At 42.2% G+C, this 23,897-nt stretch overlaps 1 protein-coding gene across 1 annotated transcript in view; it reads left to right on the top strand.

Annotated features, from left to right (window-relative positions):
• LOC144774108 (vomeronasal type-2 receptor 26-like) overlaps nt 1-23,487 on the top strand; it is an 81,877-nt gene extending 58,390 nt beyond the window's left edge. The window contains exon 7 of the mRNA XM_078659134.1: nt 22,559-23,487. Within this exon, the coding sequence (XP_078515260.1) occupies nt 22,559-23,487 (929 nt within the window). The remainder of the gene's footprint in view (nt 1-22,558) is intronic.
• Nucleotides 23,488-23,897: the final 410 nt, after the last annotated feature.

Genomic DNA, 23,897 nt, shown 5'->3' with positions numbered 1-23,897 from the left:
AAACTCCTTTGTCCTAGATAAATACATCTTCACATCCCTAAATACATCCAGAACATTCAGAGCCTCTTCTTTCAGAGTAGTAGTTGTTGGTAAAAAAGAAGGCAGAAATATTTCCTGAGCCTGAGGAAATAAATACATTACTCAAGGACAGAAACCTAGCACTAATCTAAGAAACAATCCATACGAATAAAATCTCGAATTGAGGGGTATAGTGGACAAAGATCCTAGGTCTTCAAGTCTATGAGTCTATGAGGAGATGTTATAGCCACCGAAATCATAGATGTTATAGCCGCCAAAAAACTTACCTTCATGCTTGTATGGATGTGTGAATGGGAATGTGAGTGCTTGTACGGATTTGTGAATGGGTATTTAAGTGTTTGTGTGGGTGTGTGAGTGCTTGTATGGGTGAGTGAGTGGCTATGTTAAGGAGCTGTATGGGGTAGTGAGCAGGGAATGAGTGGCTGTATAGGTGTATTAGTGGGTGTCTGAGTAGCTGTATGGGTGAGTGTGTGGCTATGCAAGTGGCTGTATGGGTAAGGTAATGGTTGTATGAGTAGCTGTATGAGTGAATGAGTGGGAGTGGAGTACTTGTATGGGTTTGTGAATGAGTATGTGAGTGATTGTGTGGGTGTGTGAATGGATGCATGTGACGTTGTATAGAGGTGTGAGTGGGTATGAGAGTGCTTCTGTAGATGATGTCATAAGTGATGTCATTTGAGATGTCATTATTAATGTAATATTTGAGGTCATAGGAATGACATTACAGGGGAATAAGTTATAATTAGCTGAGATAACTATAACTGCTGAATTTCACTGACTTAGTATGAGTGAAATCTGAGACTAACTATAACGTCCCTGTAACATTTTCTTTCAGTCAATTGCTAAAGTTGTTTCATTCAATTTCCTAATTGCAATATCCCTGTATCATTACTTTTTTTAAGTTCTATTTCCTAACTATAACGTCCCTTTAACCTTTGTTTTTTTAAGGGAATTGCTATGGTTTTTTAACTAGTAATCACATTTGCAGTGTGGTAGAGAAATGGGGCAGGGCCTTTGACCAGCTCTCAGGAATTCTGCTATGTCAGACTTACTGGAGGTAACATGAGGGCTTCTTGGCTTCCAAGGACCCTCATCATCCAAGAAGACTTCATTTGCAGAGTGGTGGAAAAAGGGGGTCTGCCTCCTAATACCTCTCAACAATCCTGCTGTATGGGACTTACTGGAGGTAACAGAAGGGTTCCTTGGCCCCAAGGACCCTTAACAGCCAAAGGGACTTTATCCCCCAACCAGTAGTGTGCCAGGAGGTGCAATTGCAGAGTGGTGGAGAAAAGGGCATGGCCTCTGAATACCTCTCATCAATCCCCTGTGTGAGACTTACTGGAGGTAACAAGAGTGGTTGTTGGCCCCTAAGGAACCTTACCCGCCAAGGGGACTATATTACTGTTGTAAATAAAGCCATGTAATCCATATGCTTTCTTGATGCTCCTTTATTCAGGTATGATGTTAGGTAAGATATATAAAGGGGAAACCCCACCAGGAGTGGCCTCCTGCCACTCAGCCCACATTCAACTGCCAGACATCCACACTGAACATTCTAGCAGGCTCTTGCATCACACATTCTAAGCTGGGCAGCAGGGACAAGTATAACACATCTCCCTTCTTTGATTTGATGAACGAGAGAGATGAATAGAAATTGCGGAGAGTAAATGAGTTAGCAAGTCACATCACGCAATTTCCACATAAATGTAAAACAAGATAAGATTAGCAATTTTAACATCTTCACAAACCAATCACGCAACTAATAAATAACATTCACACCACCTTCTCTCTTCCTTAAACAAACATTACTGACACAATGAAATAACCAACACACTATCACGCCCACACATCACATACTCAACCCAAAAACCAAACAAACCGACTGGCCAGGTCAGTAAGAGGCAAAAAGGTCCCAACTTACGGCGTAACAGTACAGTGGAACTCCAAGCTCCCTCAAAACTCCATGAGAGTATTAAAAAGTGGAACTCCATGCTCCATCAAACTCCATGAAAATATCTAAAAGTGGAACTCCAAGTTCCCTCAAACTCCACAAAAATATTTGAAGGTGGAACTCCAAGTTCCCTCAAATTCCATAAAAATATTACAAGGGGAACTCCAAGCTCCCTCAAACTGCATAAAAACATTTGAAAGCGGAACTCTAAGTTCCCTCAAATTCCATGAAAACATTTAAAAGTGGAACTCCAAGTTCCCTCAAGTTGTATAAAAACATTTAAAAGTGGAACTTCAAGTTCCCTCAAATTCCATAAGAGTATCTAAAAAGTGGAATTCCAAGTTCCCAGAAACTCAATAATAATGTTTAAAGGCGGAACTCTAAGCTCCCAGAAACTCCATGTAAAATATTTGAAAAATTGGAACTCAAAGCTCCATTAAACTTCAAGTAAGTACCAAACTTATCACTTCACAACCAAGAAGAAACAGAGCACACTGTGACATTTCAAACACATAGCTCCCATAACCTCAAAGAATGAGGCCATCCCAGGAACAAATACAGGGCACTTAGCTTCAGGCACTTAGCTTCTTCAAACTCATCACAAACCCCTTCCACTACTTTCACAGAACCATTTTGTCAAAAGTAAATTAAGCACATAGGTAAATATAGTGTCACAAGTAAATTTAGCAAACAGCAATGAAATAGCTCCGGTGAGCGATCTCTCACCCGAGGTTATCTTCTATTGCAAAGAAAACTGCTCTCCAAATGTCATCTGTCTCACCCCACTTAACTGCGGTGAGCGATGTCTCAGCCGAGGTCCTTTCCAAATTTAGTCATTTAAATGAGTAGCAAGGTTGTGTCACACAAAGCACCAGTTCAGCAAATTGACCGCTAAAACTGCGGCAGAGGAAGTTCGCAGCCTGCATTCTCCATTGGTTAGGACATCTTCACAACCGAACTTATGTTGTTTAGAAAAAATAACGGCAGAGCGCAATTTCCTTTACTCCCGATGTTCCGATGATTTTCACATGTCTGTCTGTCAGTAACTAAGCACTCCTTGAGCGACAGGCGATACAGATATGCTCAAAATGGCGGCACGTATCACACGTCGCACCGTGTGGCTCTCGGCACGCCAGTGTTGACAAGCGTGTATGAGCAGCAATGCACACCGAGGATGATGCGTCATAGAGGCTGTCTAGCTGCAGCTCGAGAACCGGTGAGTGCATGTCCACTTTGAATTTCAAATAAAATGACAACCGTTTGAATTTGCCACTCACCGTGAAACCAATGTTAAAAAATGTAGACAGGTGTCACAACATGAGAATATTAAATGTAATGTTTCTCCGTAGTGCCGATCTGCCGCATATGCCCAAACTTGTTTGATTTCACTGCGCACTGCCCGTGACTCTCTCCTCATGTCATTAAATAGTGTAGCATCACATTTAAAACAGCGCATCCACTTTCACAATTGACAAAATCTGTTTTAAAAGGAAAACTCAAAGAAAGATGCTCACAGCTGACTACTTTCCGAACCTCTGACAGCTGGGTTAATTTATGGCTGTCCTCCTCCTTTTTATCTCTTTGTCTGCAAATCATCCGTGTTGGGGCGCAACCACGGAGGTAGGAGGCTGATTAATTTCACACTTCTTTGCTAGAAATTATGTTCAAAATCACTTTTTTTTTTCTTTCAGCAAACAGTATTCTCTTTGTAAATCACTCGTTTCCTTTTACTCAGAGTTGCTTTAACTGGTCAGCATCAGTTGAGCTTGATCTGGCACTCCTGATTCTTAGGGCGACCGATTTCTTGGTCACTGGTGGGGTTTCTTAGTGCCAGTAAGCTTAAACACGCATTATAACAGAGAGAGTTTTTACCTTTTAAATGTTCTTTCTCAGTTCTTTTCTTGAATACTCTCAAATGTTCGTTCTCTGTCTCTCTTAGATGTTCTTTTCTTCTATGAGTTCAAGACTCTTGTCTCCTTGTAGGTTCTTCTGTTTTAAAATTGTAGATTTCTGTTGCTGTTGGTTCCTCTTTCTGTCACCAAGTCGCCAAAAATGTTGTAAATAATGCCATGTAATCCATATGCTTTCTTGATGCTCCTTTATTAAGGTATGATGTTAGGTAAGATATATAAAGGGGAAACCCCACCAGGAGTGGCCTCCTGCCACTCAGCCCACATTCAACTGCCCGACATCCACACCGAACATTCTAGCAGGCTCTTGCATCACACATTCTAAGCTGGGCAGCAGGGACAAGTATAACAATTACCCAACAAGCTGTACGCCTGGAGGCCCTTTTTCAAAAGGGAGGATATCTGGCGACTCCTTCCAGGGTCATTATTTGTAAATGTGTTAGATTTATTAGGGAAGGGGTGTCGCGTGGCCCCCCTAAGGGGTCCCATCTATCTGGACCTGGCCTTTTCTTTAATTTATTTATAGAAAGGTGGGAGGGCTCCCTCCCTGGATTGATTTCGGCTTGAGGACCCTATCCCCCAGCGCCTGGCCATTAAGAGATGGGCAAAAGGGGCCGTGTGGCCCCCCTCACCTGGCTGAATTTGATGCCAGGGACCCCATCCATGTGGCCAGTCCTCTATTCTAGTTGCCCTGGTTCCAACAAGGGTACCCAGTCACTTTCGTTGGGGACTGCGGGGGAAGCCAGAAGACCCCTCCAGTCCCTGCTGGCTTCCTGCCTTCAGTAGGAGCCAGCATTACTTTCACACACAGGGAGCTAATGGAAAGGCAGCTCTCTCTGTGTGAAAGCATTTCTTTTCCGTTTCAAGCAAGCAAGAGCATTTGTATGATCTTGCATACTGGAAGTGGGGCATTTGCTGTGGCTTGGTGGGAGCGGTAACACTCCTGCCAAACCATGGCAAACAACTATGTCCCAGGTGTGGGCACCCAAGGACATAGCAGGAGCCAGTTCTTTGGCTTCATAAGGGGGCCCCATATAACATACAACTTAGCCCCAAGAAGGTGGTGGTCCCCGGGGACTGGGGTCCATGAGGCTAATTATTATATTTGTGGTGGTTGTCCCCGGGGCTGCTCGGGGGCTGCATAGCCCCCGTTACTTTTCATAAATTGCCCTGGGGAGGTAGTGGTCCCCAGGGCTGTTCGAGGTCTGTGCAGGCCCGCCAACATTCATTTTAAAAATTTAGCCTGGGGAGGTGGTGGCCCCTGGGGCTGTGGAGGAGGCCTTACTGCCCCCTGTATTAGTTTTAAGTTTAGCCCAGGGGAGGTGGCGGGTTCCCAGGCTTCAGAGGGCTGCGTGTCCCACTGCATTTCTAAATAAACATTTGCCCCACGGAGGTGGCAGTCTGCTACTCATGGGGGTGCTGCATGGGCAACCCCTGCAATCATAATAACTACTGCCCTGGGGAGGTGGCGGTCCTAGGAGGTTGGCACATGCACCCCCTCCTATATTTAAGGTATGTCTCCGGGACCTGGTCCACCTGGGGGTTAATTAAAGTCAATCAGGGGTACTCCGTGTGCAGTGCCTTTTTAATAGGTCTCACAATGGGACCGCCGCACCACCTGGCCACCCGACAATGGGGCCAATCTCTCTCTTACCAAGTTCAAACTGTTGTCAAGTACGGTACATTGGATCATGGATGCCAGAGGAGTGGGGTGGGGATGTGAACTCAGATAACAGAGGGCAGAAGGGAGATGGGCAGAGGCACCAACTGATCTAACAGGACAGGTGTTAGAGGTTGCAGCGGCACAATGCACCACACAGGGCAAGCGGGATGGCAGTGCAGCACAACAGAGCAAATAAAGCCATGAAGAGGGGACAGGGCCATGCACATTGACAGCAGAGAGCAGAGGGGAAAGAGGCAAGGGCTGCAAGCTGATAACCTGACAGACCGGAGGGACAGTTGCAGCATAACTGGCCATGAATGACAAGAGATAGTAGGCAGGGGCACACGTATGGACCAGACAAGGCAGGAGGACGGAGATAGGGCCCTGAACATGGAAAAGAGAGGTAAGGGGGCAAGGGGCAGGGCAGGAGCAGCAAGCTGACCATGGTGGTCAAGTGGGATGGGCCACAGTTACATACTATAATGTCATACACACAGACAACAGAGGGGAGGTGGGAGTCAGGGGCAGCAAGCTGACCACACAGAGCAGGTGGGAGGGACTGTGGCAGCACATAAGACCATGCACAGCAAGCAGTGGAGTTAGTGGCAGCACAACACCCATGGTGGGCAAGAGAGATGGGATAGGGGCATGCACAAAGGACCATGGAGGAAAGAAGGGAGGACTAGGGGTATAGACACAGGAAAAAGAGAGTTTCACAAAAGACCATACAGGGCAGGCATGAGGAGCAGTTGCAGCACAACATACACTGGAGGACAGAAGGGAATGGCAGCAAAATGGACCATGGAGGACAGGAAGGAGGAGATACATGCATGAAATTCGTACAGGCAGGAAGGGCAGTCCTAGTTCAACAGAATACTCATAGTAGATAGGATGGGCAGTGGCAGGTCCATGGAAAATGGTGGACAAAAAGATGGGAACAGGGGCATGCACACATACATTGGAGGGCAGGGGGGAGGAGGTTAGGGGATGCAAGCTAAGCACAGAGGATAAGTATAAGGGCAACGATGGGGCATTGGGCAATGGATGGCAGAAGGAGTGCACAGGGACATCAAGCTAAATTTAGGGCAGTGACAGCACTTCATACCATGCAGGGCAGGAGGGAGGGGGCTGGTGCAGGGACTCAAACAGCAGAGGAAAAGGAGTATATGGATGGGGCAGAAAGCTAACTGTTTAGGACAGTCGGGAAGGGCATATCAACAGCCACACAGGGCTGTAATGATGGAGCAAGGGCATGAACCTGGACAATGGATGGCAAGGAGGAGGGGTGACAGGATCAGCAAGCTTAGGTGGGGTAGCACAATGCCATGCCAGGCCCTGCGTCTAACCACCACACCATGCTTTGTGATGTGCATCTTACTTAATGTTAAGTAAAACCTATAAATTCACAAAAAAAGCAAATGTTACAGGGACATTATAGTTAGGAAATTCCCTAAAACACAAAGGTTACATGGATGTTATAGTTAAATTCAGATTTTACATACACAAAACCATAGTAATTCAACTATTATAGTAAAAGTCATTTCAAGTAACTATAACTCGTGCCCTATGGTAACTATAAATTGTACCCTCACCCTACAGTGCTAATTACACCAGATATGACATCATTCATGACATCTTCTATGACATCATAGATAATATCACTGTAATATTTACAGTAAAATTATTGACGAGAAAACTGTGCATGGCACTCTATGCATGAAAGGGCATTGTTTTGATTTATACTGGGTGCTCCCTTGTGTGCGCACAAAGCTAAACATCTCTGAAGAGCTATAATGAAAGCGAAACGCATATCAAGGGTTGTATTTTATTAATTTCAGGTTGGCTTAGATGGCATTTTAGTAATCCAGAGCTGTAATACTGTGCCTGGAATGGTAAAATGTCTTTGTCACAGCCCAGCATGGATAGCACTGTGATAATCCAATGCTGAAAGTCTTTGATAGAGCAAATTCAGAGTATCACTGGTGTTGTAGGTTGCTCAGCAAAACACACAAGATGATGGACGGAATGTTGCACATTGGCAAAACATTCAGCCCCGGTCACAGATCTGGGTTTAAACCATTGTTATTTTGCTCACCACGCCACCCCAGTTCAGACATGGCAATATGCATATCAGTCTTGACCCTGTGCCTCATGGGAAAAGTCCAACCCGAACTGCCAAGCCACGTCTTTCCTGGACCAGAATCAAGCATCCTAGGACCGGTTTCTGGCTATCAGCCGTCATCAGCCAGGATAGCTTGACTCCAGTGACGTAGTGAGCACGGGACCCACGTCTGGGCATACCCTTCCCACATAGGGCGAACAGCAAAACACACAAGATGATGGACGGAATGTTGCCCATTGTCAAAACATTCACCCCAAGTCACAGATTTGGGTTTAATCCATCGTTATTAGGTTGCTCTACATAGGAGCTGTTCTCCACCTAAACTTGGGAACTACCTAGAGTTCTCTGTTTCATTTTTACATAACTTCTGTGGCACTGCTGGAAAGGGTATTATTTTGATTTACTTGATTTCCTATGGTGTTGTGCATGTGAGATCGCCACCTGCCCAGGGCTTAAATATGGATCACTGAAAATATATCGACCACATAAATATCGAGATACAAAAATATCGATGAGAAAATATCGACGGACAAAATATCGACTGGCTATCTTCAAACAGGTAAGTACTAAAATATCGAGTTAAAAATATCGTTTACAAAAATATAGTTGTAAAAAACTATCGACTTTAATAAAAACAATGTATAATTACATTAATATAAAAAATTAATTACTAAAATATAATTAACAATACTTAAAATAACTTTTAATAATTAAATAATTAATGAAAGTAAAAAAATAATATTTTTTAAGCATATTTCTTAAAACATATATATATATAGTAACAAAATTTAATTAAATAATAGCCAATATTATTAATGTACAAATACAAAAGAGTAAAAATTACTATTCCCACTGCAAAGAGTGCAACAGTGGATATATGACGTTACAACGCAACTTTTACAACGCACTACCATTACAACGTAAGTATTGGTAAGTATATAATATTTTTTTTAATTTAAATTATTTAAAATTATTTAAATATAATTTAATTTAATTTAATTTCATTAAATTAAATTAATGTAAATTTAATTTTACTTTATTTTTACACTGTACCCCTGTACCCCTGTACCCCAAAACTGACCCTGAACCCTAAAAAAACCCTTTACCCAAAAACCCAAAACTGACCCTGAACCCTAAAAATACCCCTTTACCCAAAAACTAAAAACTGACCCTGAACCCTAAAAATACCCCTTTGCCCAAAAACCCAAAACTGACCCTGAACCCTAAAAATACCCCTTTACCCAAAAACCCAAAACTGACCCTGAACCCTAAAAATACCCCTTTACCCAAAAACTAAAAACTGACCCTGAACCCTAAAAATACCCCTTTACCCAAAAACTAAAAACTGACCCTGAACCCTAAAAATACCCCTTTACCCAAAAACTAAAAACTGACCCTGAACCCTAAAAATACCCCTTTACCCTAAAACTAAAAGCTGACCCTGAACCCTAAAAATACCCCTTTAATTTAACATAATTAGCAATTAATCAATTAAATTAAATTAATTACCAATTACATTTTAATTAATTAACAAATATTATTTAATTACCAATTAATTAAATATTACTACCAATTATTACATTTACATATTTAATAAATAATAATTAAATTACTTCCCACCCTATTTCCCTATAAACCCACAACCCGCTACAGGAAATACATTATTTTAATTTACATAATTAGCAATTAATCAATTAAAATAAATTCATTACCAATTAAATTTTAAATAATTAACATATAATATTTAATTACCAATTAATTAATTATTACTACCAATTAATACATTTACATATTTAATAAATAATAATTAAATTACTTCCCACCCTATTCCCCTATAAACCCACAACCCGCTACAGAAAATACATTATTTTAATTTACATAATTAGCAATTAATCAATTAAAATAAATTAATTACCAATTAATTTTTAAATAATTAACATATAATATTTAATTACCAATTAATTAATTATTACTACCAATTAATACATTTACATATTTAATTAATTATAATTAAATTACTTCCCACCCTATTCCCCTATAAACCCACAACCCGCTACAGAATAAAATTACACAATAATTTAAAAAAAATCATTAATTAAAAATAATTATAACATAAAATGACACTTTTTACACATATTATAACATAAAAACACTATTATATAAAAAAAAGATATTTTTTACTTTCGATATTATTTACAGTCGATATTACTTCACTTACCTTAAAAACGATATTTTGGCTGTCGATATTCTGTCCTGTCGATATTTTCTCCAAACGATATTTAAAACTCGATATTTTGTCCATTCGATATTGTGGATTCGATATTATGTCTGTGCACCCTTAAATATATCTAAAGGGCCAAGCTCTGGCGGATGGGGTCCCTGGGCCAATATTGGGAAGGGGGCCCTAGTGGCCCCCCTTCACTTTAAATATATTTTAAAAAAGCCATGCACCCCCTTCCTGTTTTGTTTTCCAAAAGGATCAGGCACTGGGAGATGGGGGCCCTAAAAATACCTAAACAAGTAGGGGCCACACAGCCCCCCTTATAAAAAATATATTTTTAAAAAGCTGCCATCTCGACACAGGCCCTGCCCCTCCCTGCACCACTCTGCCAATGCGCCCCTTTGCAAGTTCTAAGTTGGGGAATTATGTCCCCTTCAATACTTAGGGCCAACTAGCCCACCAGGTACCTCCAGAATGCGCCACACAGCTGGATTGCAGAGAGGTGGTCCGAGGCCATGCTCCCTTTTTACACCACTCTGCAAACGCCCCTCTTGGCGCACTGCTGATGGAGCGATGAGGTCATCTTGTGCCCTCAGGACCCAAGTGGACATCATACACATTGGCCTATATATATCAAACATCAGACATGTCACTGACCATGTCATGAGTGATGTAATATGTGATGTCATCAGCAGTACATTGCGGAGGCGCGAGTTATAATTAGCTCAACTAACTATAACGGACACATTTCTCTGGTTTTATATGAGAGAAATGTCCGACTAACTATAATGTCCCTGAAACCTGTTTTTTTTTTTTCTGTGAATATATATATAATATATATTTAAATCTCCAAGATTTCACAGAAGTAACAATAGCTCGCCACAACCCGATGGAATTTCTGATGAAAGCGGTCTTGAATGATTATATCACAGTGGAAACACCTGATACTAAGGTAAGTGTCCCACATAAATTGTATGAAATAACACTCCAAATGGAGGGGGACAAACAGTAATATTACCAGCATTTTCTGACCATGTTCTCAAATATTTAAAATACACATGTGCATGGGAGTGGGCGGCAGCCCAAGCCCCATCCTTATACTAAAACCATGTTGGATGGGATGAGGATTCGCCCCACCACATAATTCCATTAAAAAATATTCCAACTGCACTAATACAGTATCCAATAAAGCAAGAAACTAAAACACAGGTCAGGGAGATCATAGATCAACTTGAATACAAAGGGGTAGTTGAAACTTGCACCTCTCAAATGAATAACCCTTTGTTTCCTGTATCAAAACCAGACAATTCATATTGTTTAGTTTTAGATTAAAGATATTTAAACACTTGCACTAAGACGTATGAAGTTCAAAATGCACACAGTGCTGCAATAATGAATATCATTGTGTAGAAAAAATACAAAACAACAATAAATAGGGAATTCATCAAGGAATCTTGGGAATTACCGCACAGATTTCGATGCCAGATTGGGGAAAAGGAAGTGTTTCTAAGCGGTACTACAGCGAGAACACTTTAAGTGGATCACTTATTAGCCAGGATATACTGCTTCATGGGGACTGTAACGGTTCAGGAGCAAACATGCCCTGTCACTTAAAGGGTGCCCCAGCTGCCGTGATCACTCTAGTGTTCAAACTACTTTCAAATGGGAGTTATTTGATGCTGAACGATCAAGTTTGTTGTGGGATGCTTCTGGGCATCGTATATCTGCTAACTGTGAGTTCCAGGGTTACTTGCAGTATGCAAGTATTGTTTCCCCCAACACATACAGGCAGGGAGGCATCGCTCTGGCCTTCGCTAAATATTTCATTAATACGGTTTGATGCTTTGAGCAGAATGAAAGCCATGCTTATACAGAAATCTGTGCCCTTAACGTCCGCTCGAGAGACTTCAAGTAGCAAAGTCTTCGGCAGAGATATAGGCACATATACCTACAAATTTCCCCTTCCATTTAGCAGAAATGGTAAATCGTATCTTTAAAATCTCTGATACGACAGGTATCGTCCATCTTTTTAAGACCATAGGCTCTGGACTATTAATCACCTTTCAGACGGTCCTCGAAGTTATACCAAACTTTATACACTCCATGTTTGGAAGCATAGTTGGAGTACTGCCGCTGATCCTGTTTCTAATAGCAGGTATCCTGATTGTCGTTTTTCTGCTAGGCAATGGACGTCCCAGTCACCAAGGAGATGGAAACAGTACTCCTGAAGCGAAAATACTGTGATCGCATGGTACAACTTCTAGGCATACTTCACCTAAGGGAACTAAGTGCTTCTTGGTTCGTGTGAATTAGACCAGACTGGATGGACTGCATCTTACCTGTTCTCCGATGCATGTTTTGAAGAGAAGAATGCGTGTTGGATCTCTGTCTGACACTCCCACCATGTGTACAACTGGACATTGATGCTTTACTGGACTCGATATCGGCCCATGTTCTGCAGTGTCCACAGCATATTCCCATGTTGATGCGGCATTCCTAGAGCCACCATTGGTAGTACGAGCTTCTGTTGACACCCAAGTCTTTGATGGCACACAGGCTGCCCCAGCACTGGCTGTGGACAGTACCATCTGTGCTCAATTCACATAATATGCGAGGTGTTACAGGGACTGTCACCTGCAGAGGCAAGTATGTTATGTCTACCAGCCAGGACAAATAAACATTTGACTCATTTGGCCCATTGTGTGCAGGGAAAAGAATTGGATTTTGGCAAAATCAAACAGAAAAATAGGAACTCCATATCAAAATTGACATTCCTTTTTTACCGTATATGGCTTTGAAATGCTTGTAGTAGTTCGGACTATACTTACAGACATATTAGAGCTGTAACTTAATTGTAAATTTCCAATATCACTTTTACCAATTTTTTTAGACCACCTTGTTTTAACTTTTTAGAAAACAATGAGTGTTATATTCCATATAGGTACCATAATATAAGCCTCGGTAATTTCATTGCCTTTCACCTATATTCTTCCCTACATCACACTTGTCACAGTTTACATGGACTGACCTTTTACCTAGATACAATACTGCATTTAGAACGTGGGTTTTCCCTAGTTCGAAATCTCATACATTATGCATGAGGATTCTTGGAAGCACAGCAGGACTACTATCTACTGTATAATATATATGTATAAAGTTCAGGCTGTATTACTGTGTCATCCTTAGGCTTACACAGTAATACAGCAAGGTAGGACCCCTGACGAGAACTATGGGTATATATATATATATATATATCACATCTTGCTAAGAGAGACACAGGAGACCAAGACTTCCCGGCTGAAACACTGACCAGAGATGCTGAGGTTCCTGCATGCAGATACTCCAGCTCACAGTGGTCTAACGTCCCTCGCGGGGTGTCCAACTCAAGACCAGGACGGGGTTCATAATCTCTCACTTCAGGTAATGGGGTTGATTAAATACTAGAGGGATTCTTGGCTAAACACCAACACAAAGGCTAGGTACATCTATATAGGGAGATATCCTAGGAGTATGCATCTTTTATCATGTATTTTATATACTCGAGTGTATTCATGATCATAGCAAGATGGAACTATACCATCCATTTACCTTTATAGTACTGTTAATCATTTATATCTTATACTGTCTATATGGTTGTTGCAACTCATCTTTTATACACCAGAGTAACAACTGTTCAATAAATCCTTATTGAAAATGCCCAGCCTGTTTATTCTGTGTTTATCTCTGAGACAGACTAAAGTAAGCACGAGTGACTGAGCGAAAGGCAGTATATTGTTTCCACTGTCCTGAAGGATCAGTGTTGTCATGTTCGATGGTTGCCAGGAACCATTTTCTCCTTGGTAAGAGGAGATTCTAGTGGCACTGTGAGCTAGTGGGAACAAAAGGGCCAATATACCCGGTGGGGGTGATCAGAGTTCGCCTGACACCAATCCTGCAGTATATGTTGCCTAAACGTGCAGATCCTGTATACTTTTTATAGGAGCTACACAACAGTATGTCCCACACATTGCGACTGCTGAGAGGTCTTTGAAGGCCATGCCCCCTTTCTCCACCCTCTGCAAACATGCCTTCTGGTGCACTACTGATTGTGGGAAGTAGTCAACTTTAGTCCTGACGGAGTAAAGTGGAAGTCATTCCCCAATGAGTAGTGTGGCTCACTGGTTAGAGGCGGCAGGCCTGAGAGCAGAAGTCAGCCTGGGACCAGGGTTCAATTCCCGACGCGGCAGGGTCGTGGACCTTGGTCAGCGGACTCGATAATTCTCGCTTCGGTGCTTACTCTAATCAGGGGTTCCACTCGGCAACTCTGGGCATTAGCTTGCCTAATCTCCACAACGGCCCCACCAATTCCGGGGATGCCTGGCTCCACCTTGGGGACTCCCAGCAAGGGAGCATCCCACAGGGAAAGCCAGGACGGGTTCCCCAGAGTTATACAGCGCCGGGACGCCCCGTTGCTGGGGCAGCTGTGCGCTTTAAAAGTATACTACATTTAAAAGTATACTACATGAGTAGTGTGCCTGGAGGTGCATTTGTAGAGTGGTGGAGAAAGGGGCATGGCCTCCAATAACCTCTCAGTAATCCTGCTTTGAGGGACTTACTGAAGGTAATAAGAGGAGTCCCACTGGAGCCATGGGGACTTTATCCCCCAACCAGCAGTGCACCAGGAGGCGTGTTTGCATAGTGGCGCAGAAAGAGGGCTCGGCCCCTGGGCCTGCCCCTTTTGTTTTTGCATTTTTGTTCTTTAAATAAAGGTAGGGGGTTTGCTCAACACCCTCTTGGGCCAATTTTGGCCCTGGGGCCCAATCCTCCAGGACCCAGCTTGTAGCTTGGGTGCCCTGCTCCCTGCATCCTGCGGCAGCCGGCATTTATTTTGTACAGAGGGAGCTGCAAAACATGCAGCTACCTCTGTCCAAAATCAATTCTCCTCCACTTCTCGAAAGTGAGAAAATTTTTATTCTCTCACTTTCTAAAAGTGGAGCAGAGTTTGCTATGACATGGTGGGAGCGGTAAAGATACCACTTAGCCATAGTAAACTGCAATGTTTCGGGCTGGGCAGCCTGGGACATTGCAGGAGTTGACCCTGGAGGGTGGTGGTTCTCATGGACACCTTAGGCTCCAGGAGGAGGGCCACACAGTCCCCCTCCATTACTGGACACAGCCTCGGGAAGTAGTGGTCCCAGGGTCCGGGGGCCGCAACAGACCCTCTGTATCATAATATTCATTGCCCCAGGGAGGTGATAGTCCCCAGGGCTGCGAGGGGCTTAGCGGACCCCCACCACTGGGAGTGGCAGGGCCCGTTGCTGCGGGATGCGTAGCTGGCCCCGCATTTCTATTATTCATTACCCAAGGAAGGTGGCACTTCCTATGGCTGCGTGGACCCCCCTCATTTCTATTTTTTGTTCATTGGACCAGGGAGGCGGGCCCCCTGCATTAATTTAACCCCAGGGAGGTGGAGGTCACCGGGGCTGGATGGGTGGCCATGGAGGCAGTAATTTGAAGAAATGGCCCACAAACCAACAACAGAGGTTTTTAACAAAATCTGCCAGAGCCTCTTCTGCTCTACAAAGTACTGGCAGTGATAACTGCATTCACCAACACCACCGAAACAAACCAACCAGGCAAGACGATCGGGGTACCCTTAAATAATGTCATTGCACTTAACAGTTTTATGAATAACTCATCCAAAGGAAAATATAAAACCTGTGACTGCTGATAAAGTGCCCAGCATAGTGTCCTACTTAACAGGAGGCAATGAAGAACCTGGAGCTTCTTCTCTTTAAGAGGCATGCATTGAAGGCCATTTTCTGGACAAACGATTGAACACATATTGAGAAGCCAGTCATAAGCGTAAATAATGTATTATGCCAAGATAGCAAAGAGGTAAATGAGAGATTCTGCATCTTGAATAGGCCAGATGAATTTGTTGGATGCCATTGGGAACTCGTACGATGTACTCACAGTAGAAGCGAATCATGGGTGTGCTAATCTTGAATCTGTAACATTATTTCAGTTTCTATAACAATGTTTGCTTCAAATAGCATTCATCCAATTTGCTCGCTGGAAATTGGTGTTTTTAAAATGCTTGTAGAATTAGAAATATAGTAATAACACAACATAACATAATTGGACATGTATCAGAAATTTACATATGTGTGATACACTCATCACCAGGTTCTACCACCTCGCGTAGAGATGGGGGAACCACTATGTTTCTTTCAGCATATATTCAACTGTCTCTCTTACTATTAAAAATACCCTCTACACAGTCATCTCTTCTAAAGTGTCCTGAGAGATGTCATTTGCACAGTATTCTTCATGCCCAGGCCTCCATGTCTGCCATGGTGTTATAAGGGAGAATAGGTGCTCATGTGTCCCTTAAGCCCTAGGAGAAAACTTGACCTAAAAAATAAATCCCTGCTTAAGGAGAGTTTGTCTTTGAAAAATAAAAAAAATTGCCAACCAGTCTGATATTGTGATTTTTTTTGGTACTCTTGTTGACATGAATAGTATTATAATTGATTTTTGGCTTGATTTATTGTATGCTGGTCTTTATGCTATCCATTAGGGAGACAGAGGACATTATGAAAGGAATACTGAAATATTTAGAGATCACCACTGGCCCAGCAGTGATCTCTACACCTTCAGAGGAACCACCATGATAGTATTTCCTCAGAAGGTACCAAACATTTGGGGGATGGCACCAATCGTTATGTTTTGCAAAAACAAACTCCAAAAGAGGACACAGAGGGCCTGATTTACAATATTTTCATGCAAAGCAACACAACAAGCCTTCCTGCTGCGCTGCCGTGCCTCAAAATAAAAATGCAGGAATGCGCAGTATCTACAAGATACAGTCCATACCTATCCTTCTCTCTTTCGCCGGTACACATATTGCAGCCAGGCACCCGTGCAGACACCTTTGTGTCATTTTGCAAGGGTGCCTGCACTGAAGGGATGGTAGATTTTGTGCAGGAAGCGACACCTTCCTCCACGTAAAACAATCATTAAAGGCATTTTCTGATTTCTAAGTGTGGGGCAGAATGTAGCACACATAGAAAGAGGAAAATATGAGGAGAAATAAAAAGTATTTCTCATCGTTGTGTGACTCTTATTCCTCACCCAGGAAGGCAGAGGATTCAGAACCATTCCCAGGTTTACAAAATGTTGTAAATCTGAGAACGTGTCTTGTTCCATGGATGCTACTTGGTAACCCCAACAGCAACACCCAAGGAATGCCCTTTTCACACATAGTTATGCTTTTAAGGGAAACATAATGGCCATGAAAGGTCACACAGGGTGACTTTACATGGCCTTGTAAATATAGGGTAGCCTATTGCGCTGCCGGCGCATCAATAAAAGTGATGCACCGGCGGTGCAATGGGCTTGTGAATAAGCCCCAGAGTTTTTTTTTTCCTGGGTATGGGTTCAATATAGTAATCTTTTTGTTTGTCACCAAATTACTATTCCAACTCCAGAGAGTGCAACAGTAGGGAAAGTGTTGGATAGCGTAGGGTTAAAATTACTATTCCAACTCCAGAGAGTGCAACGGTAGGGAAAGTGTTGGATAGCGTAGGGTTAAAATTACTATTCCAACTCCAGAGAGTGCAACGGTAGGGAAAGTGTTGGATAGCGTAGGGGTAAAAATTACTATTCCAACTCTAGAGAGTGCAACAGTAGGGAAAGTGTTGGATAGCGTAGGGGTAAAAACTAATATTCCCACTCTAGAGAGTGCAACAGAAGAGAAAGTGTTGGATAGCGTAGGGGTATAAATTACTTTTCCCACTCCAGAGAGTGCAACAGTGGGGAAAGTGTTGGATAGGGAAAGTGTTGGATAGCGTAGGGGTAAAAATTACTATTCCAACTGAAGAGAGTGCAACAGTAGGGAAAGTGTTGGATAGAGTAGGGGAAAAAAATACTATTCCAACTCCAGAGAGTGCAACAGTTGGGAAAGTGTTGGATAGCGTAGGGGTAAAAATTACTATTTCAACTCCAGAGAGTGCAACAGTAGGGAGAGTGTTGGATAGCGCAGGGGTAAAAATTACTATTCTAACTCCAGAGAGTGCAACAGTAGGGAAAGTGTTGGATTGCATAGGGGTAAAAATTACTATTCCAACTCCAGAGAGTGCAACACTGGGGAAAATGTTGGATAGCGTAGAGGTTAACATTATTATTCCAACTCCAGAGAGTGCAACAGTAGGGAATGTTTTGGATAAATAATAATTACTCAAAATCAATTAACGAATATTAATTAATGAACAAAAAATGTATTTCCAAAACAAAAAAATATTAATTAATACAAAGTGATTACCAATTAATAATTAATTACCAATAAATACATTATCAATACTCAACAATACAATAAATAATTACTTAATTACAATTAAATTACTTCCCACCCTATTTCCCTATAAACTCACAACACACTTCAATAATAACTTAATACACTTAATATAATTACCAATTAATACAAATGTATTACCAATGAATTGCCAATTAATAAGTATTTAACATAAAATTAATTTTCAATACCAATAAATAAAAACAAATATTTATTTAATTACAATTAAATTACTTCCCACCGTATTCCCCTATAAACCCACAACCTGCTGCAGAACTAAAATGCAAAATGTACTTAAAAATAATTACTAATTCCTAAAATGTTTTAATTAAGTTACTATGATTAAATTACTTCCCACCCTATTCCCCTATAAACCCACAAACCGCTGTGGTACTAAAACACATAATTGACTTAAAAAAAAATCCTAACATCTAAAAATTTTATACATATATTCTAAAAAGAAGTACAATAATTAACAAAAAATATAGACACAAACATATGAATGAATGAATGAATGAATATGAGATTTATAATGCGCAAACTTAGCCCAAAAGGGCATCAAGGCGCAAAGAACAGACAGACATACAGTCTTAGAGAGCCGGATGTATGACAGCTAGTAGGTCTGAGAGAAAAGCCATGTCTTTAGAAGTCTACGAAAGACCACCAAAGAAGGCTGACTAGAAAGTTCAGTAGGGAGGGAATTCCATAGTTTAGGAACCAGAGTGGAAAAGGCTCTTCCACCCCATCTCGCCTTCGCAAATCTGGGGACTGAAAGCAGATTTTTGGAGGCTGAGCGGGAGTTCTTCTAGGGGTGTAGGCACAGAGGAGAGACCTAATGCCTTCTGGGCCTAGCCCAAAAACAGCCTTATGTGTGCCATGCAGAGGAGCTTGAAGGAGATCCTGCAATGTATGGGGAGCCAGTGAAGGTCCTTCCTGGCCTGAGTTACCGAAGCCAACCTAGGACGGTTCAAGACCATCCTGGCAGCGGCATTCTGCACCATCTGCAAGCGATGGACAGAGCTCCTATTAATGCCGCTGTATAGGGCATTACAGTAATCAAACACATAATAAAATACATAACACTAATATAAATATCGATATTAGTAACATCAATATTTTTGTTATCAATAATACTAACTTTGATATGAATAAAACAATATTTCTTACCTTCAGGTCGATATTCTAGTCATCGATATTCTTGAGTTCGATATGTTATGTTATGTTATGTTATGTTATGTTATACTGGGGTTTTATATAGCGCACGGCTACTCAAAGAGTGTCCCGGCGCTTTGTTTTGCACACCGATCTCAAAACATAACAAGAGGAAAACAGATAAAAAACAGAAAGAGAACCAACAGAGCCCAGAAAAAAACTAAGAAGTAAAAAGCCAGGTTTTGAGCCCCTTCCTAAAAGCCAACAAGTTTGAAATGCTGCGCAGGGCCACTGGCAGCTTATTCCACAACTGGGGCGCCAGTAGTCTAAAAGAGCGGCCTCCAATGCGTGCCCTCTTCACACGAGGCACTGCAGCAAGAAACAAGGATTCTGACCTCAGCGACCTGGCTGGGTGGTAGAAGGTCAGTCTTTTTTGGAGGTATTTCGCACCGGAGGCGTGCAGAGCTTTGTGCGCCAGAGTCAGGATCTTAAAAATTATCCGCTTCCGGACAGGAAGCCAGTGCAGTGCCTCCAGGAGACCCGAGGCTCTAGCACGGCGAGATAGTCCAAAGATGGCCCGAGCTGCTGAATTCTGGACCACCTGTAACCGTTGAAGCAGATATTCTGGCAGGCCGAGATAGAGAGCGTTAGCATAGTCAATTCTCGAGCCAATTATCTCCTGGACTGTGATCTTCCTGTGTTCCTCCGATAACAAAGGGAGAAACTTACGCAACATCCGGAGCAAGCCAAAACAGGTGCCCGTGAGGCCAATTATCTGTGAGCGCAGTGTGAGGCCGTTGTCAATCTTAATCCCAAGGTTTTTCGCCACCTGGGACGAACTTGCTGGTGGAAACATGTTCTCAGGCCACCACACTTTCCAGTCCGGATCCGAACTGCACCCGAAAAAGAGGACCTCGGATTTATCCGAGTTGCACTTGAGGCTGTGATGTTGGAACCACTGAAATACAGCCTCAAGGCAACCCTGGATCCTACCTCCATCGAAATCCGCACCCCTCTCGCAGGTGAAGAGGAGCTGGGTGTCATCGGCGTAGGAGACGATCTGAGCCCCGAAAGACTCCGCCAGAGCCGCCAGAGGGGTCATGAAGATGTTAAATAGAGTTGGGCTCAATACTGAGCCCTGGGGAACTCCGACACCCAATGGCGACATCTCGGCGGAGCAGGCGGAGGCCCAGACCGTCTGTCGACGGCCTGCCAGGAAAGAGCGGAACCACTGGAGCACCGTCCCCCTGAGACCAATCTCTGAGAGTCTTGCAAGGAGACCCTCATGGGGGACGGTGTCAAAGGCCGCCGACAGTATGCTTACGATATTTCCAACTCAATATTATTGTAGGTCGAAATTAAAAACACGATATTTAGACTGTTCACCATTTCGTCCACCACATTATCCTGCCAAGGCAGCTTAGTGGACTGTTCTGTATGTTGAAGGGCGTTCTCACATCACAGTGTGTGTGGCATGTAAATATGAATCAAGCGGAGTACAAATTTATCCCAGTTGGTCAAAAGCATCGCAATCGTTACAACACGGTGTGTCTGTTTGCAGTTTCCACACAAAATAATGTGATCATAAGATAGTGAAGATATGAATATATGACTGGATATATGAATATATATATGTGCATTTTGTGACAAAATCTACTCACTGTGGCATTCAGGGTTGCACGCATAAATTGGACCATTTGATAGAGATGCCATATTAGGAGCACTTTTCATATGTTCTAAATGTATGTATGCTTGATATACCATTTGATATATATTATATATGCAAATCTTCTGTTGCATCTAATTTCCAACAGTGGCAAGCATTATTATTAAAAAACCTGTGCATCCTTTTCGCATGCCCACTACTACCAGTGAAAACCAAATGTTAGGCATGTCACAGGGGGAGTGAGCTCTTTACTTACCCACCCAGCCCTGGTCATTATATTGGCCAGTAGAACAGGGCTGAAACATGTTGGTGTCATGAGGGCATAGGACCATCAGATCCTTACACCCTCATAGTGTTTTAATTTTAGCTTACCACCCCCCACCCCTCACTAATAAAGGATTCCTTTGGTGTGGGTGAGGAATTGTGTCTTTAAAGTTACGGCCTCTTACAAAACGTCTTCATAAGAGCTCCCTGAAATATGGTAGAGCCCACCCTGACCTTTAGGAGTCAGGGTGAACCCGATGATGAGCATGCCACAACTAGATTGGTTGAGGGTTATATGGAGAAAAGGGATTCTTTCCCCTTCCCACCTCATCAGAGTTGGCGTATCTCCATGGCATATTATTGGTCCTACTCTATCCTTCATGGAGATGTTTACTGCTCCAGAAGGGATTCTTTTGTATTTGACAGAAAGAAAAGACATCAAACCATCTGACCTGTATAGGATAGGTAGTGTGATACCCTGGCACCGAGAGCCAGCATGCCATTAGGCCAATGGAGTAAGCTTTCCATCAACAGATCCACTGGGGGCACCACTGAACGAAAGCTGATTGTCTGACCAAATCTAAATAGAAGAGGCAGACCAAGAGTTTGACAGACAGGGCCCTTTCCACCAAACTGTAAATCAGGCACTAAGTCACTAGAATGTTGAATGGGTTCCTTCTTCAAATAGGAGTAGCATAAAACACCTACAAAAAGGAAATGAGAACTCATGCCATATATGTAAATATTAGTAAGAGAACCTCATGATCAATTAAATATAATATCAAAGACCTCCACCTCAAATATCGCTTGAGTACCTCTGATACACACTCCAACTTTATGTGATGAGAATGTCCTTCCAGCAATATGCCTCCACAAAACACTAATTACTGTCTGTGATTTGTACTCGGCTTCACTTAAAAAGTATGCACTTTATAAATAGAGGTATGATGTAAAATTAATAAATACAATTGAGGAGTTTGGAGATGGAGAATTGTGAAATAATGGTCCTTATTTGTATAATTTTCTTAGAGCTTCACTCCACAAAGATGTAGCTGCTCAGCATTCAAATTTCTTAGGAAGTGTAATCTATACTCTAACGCGCAGGATCTGTGATGTGTAGGTTTTGTTTTTTATAACAACTGTTAAAGATTAGGTGTTCTTTGGCATGAATTATATAACTCTGCATAGTTATCCATCTGGAACAGTTCTACTCAATACTCCCATTTCTTTTTCAGACATGACAAACTGCATAAAATGTCTTGAACACCAATGGTCCAATGAGAGACGTGATACATGCCTTAAAAAAGTCATGGAGTTTTTAAAGTTTGAAGAACCCCTTGGTCTAACACTTGCCATCTCTTCTACTGCCATGGTCTCAATCACTGTTTTTGTTTTGATTCTCTTTGTCAAGTTCAAAGACACTCCCATCATAAAAGCCAATAATCGTGGCCTCAGTTACCTGCTCCTTGTGGCCCTCATGTTCTGCTTTCTCTGCTCTTTCGTATTCATTGGCCGCCCCATGACACTCACTTGCATGCTTCGTCAAACTACATTTGGCATCATTTTTTCTATAAGTGTCTCCTCTGTTCTCGCAAAAACTATTATTGTTTGTCTTGCATTTGTGGCTACACATCCAGGCAGCTCTGCAAGGAAATGGCTGGGACTGAAGACTCCCTGTTGTATAGTGTTTGTCTGCTCATCAATTCAAATTGTACTTTGTATTCAGTGGCTAGTAATTTCTCCTCCATTTCCAGAGCAAATTACAACAATTCAAAATGATAAAATAATTATCGAATGTAACGAAGGAAACACTATCTTCTTCTACTGCATGCTGGGATACATGGGCCTTCTGGCCACAGTCAGCTTTATAGTGGCCTTCCTCTCAAGGAATCTGCCTGGACGCTTCAACGAGGCCAAGCTGATCACCTTCAGTATGCTGGTGTTTGTCAGTGTGTGGATCTCCTTCATCCCGGCATACCTGAGCACACGGGTGAAGTACATGGTGGCTGTGGAGGTGTTTGCCATCCTGTGCTCCAGTGCCGGACTTCTGGGGTGTATATTCTTTCCCAAGTGTTATATCATTCTTCTAAAGCCAGAGAGGAACACAAGGCAACATGTAAGCAGAAAAACACATTTGAAAAACAAAGACAATGAAGTGGGATGACCTTAGATTACTGTAGCTTCATTGTACATTGACAATTAATATGGGCCTGCAAAATGTTGCTTCTGCAGCTGAGAAAGTGTTGTATAAATTGGTATGCCTATTGCAATACACATATAAAGATAAAATGCATTGTAAAGTTTTATAAACATTATCTCGTGTTATTCCGCTCTGCTGTTAAATTGCATAGCATTGTATTTGAAGTGAGAGTGGAAGTCTGTTCAGACTTTTCTAATACCTTAAGAGCAAAATGAAAGCTTTTGCCTGTCAGTTGGTGTTGTCATAATATGATATAAACTCCTGAAAGAGAGTGCAGCTCCACAATATTGGGGCATATTATCAAGAACGGAGTTAAGATTATCGCCGCTTTAGCGGCAGGAAACTGGCGCTAAAGCGGCGATAATGGGCTTGAT

This window comes from Lissotriton helveticus, chromosome 8 (genome assembly GCF_964261635.1).
Source record: "Lissotriton helveticus chromosome 8, aLisHel1.1, whole genome shotgun sequence".
In the NCBI taxonomy this organism is placed as follows: Eukaryota; Metazoa; Chordata; class Amphibia; order Caudata; family Salamandridae; genus Lissotriton; species Lissotriton helveticus.
The sequence above is the reverse complement of the archived record's forward strand: the minus strand, read 5'-3'. Positions and strand labels throughout refer to the sequence as shown.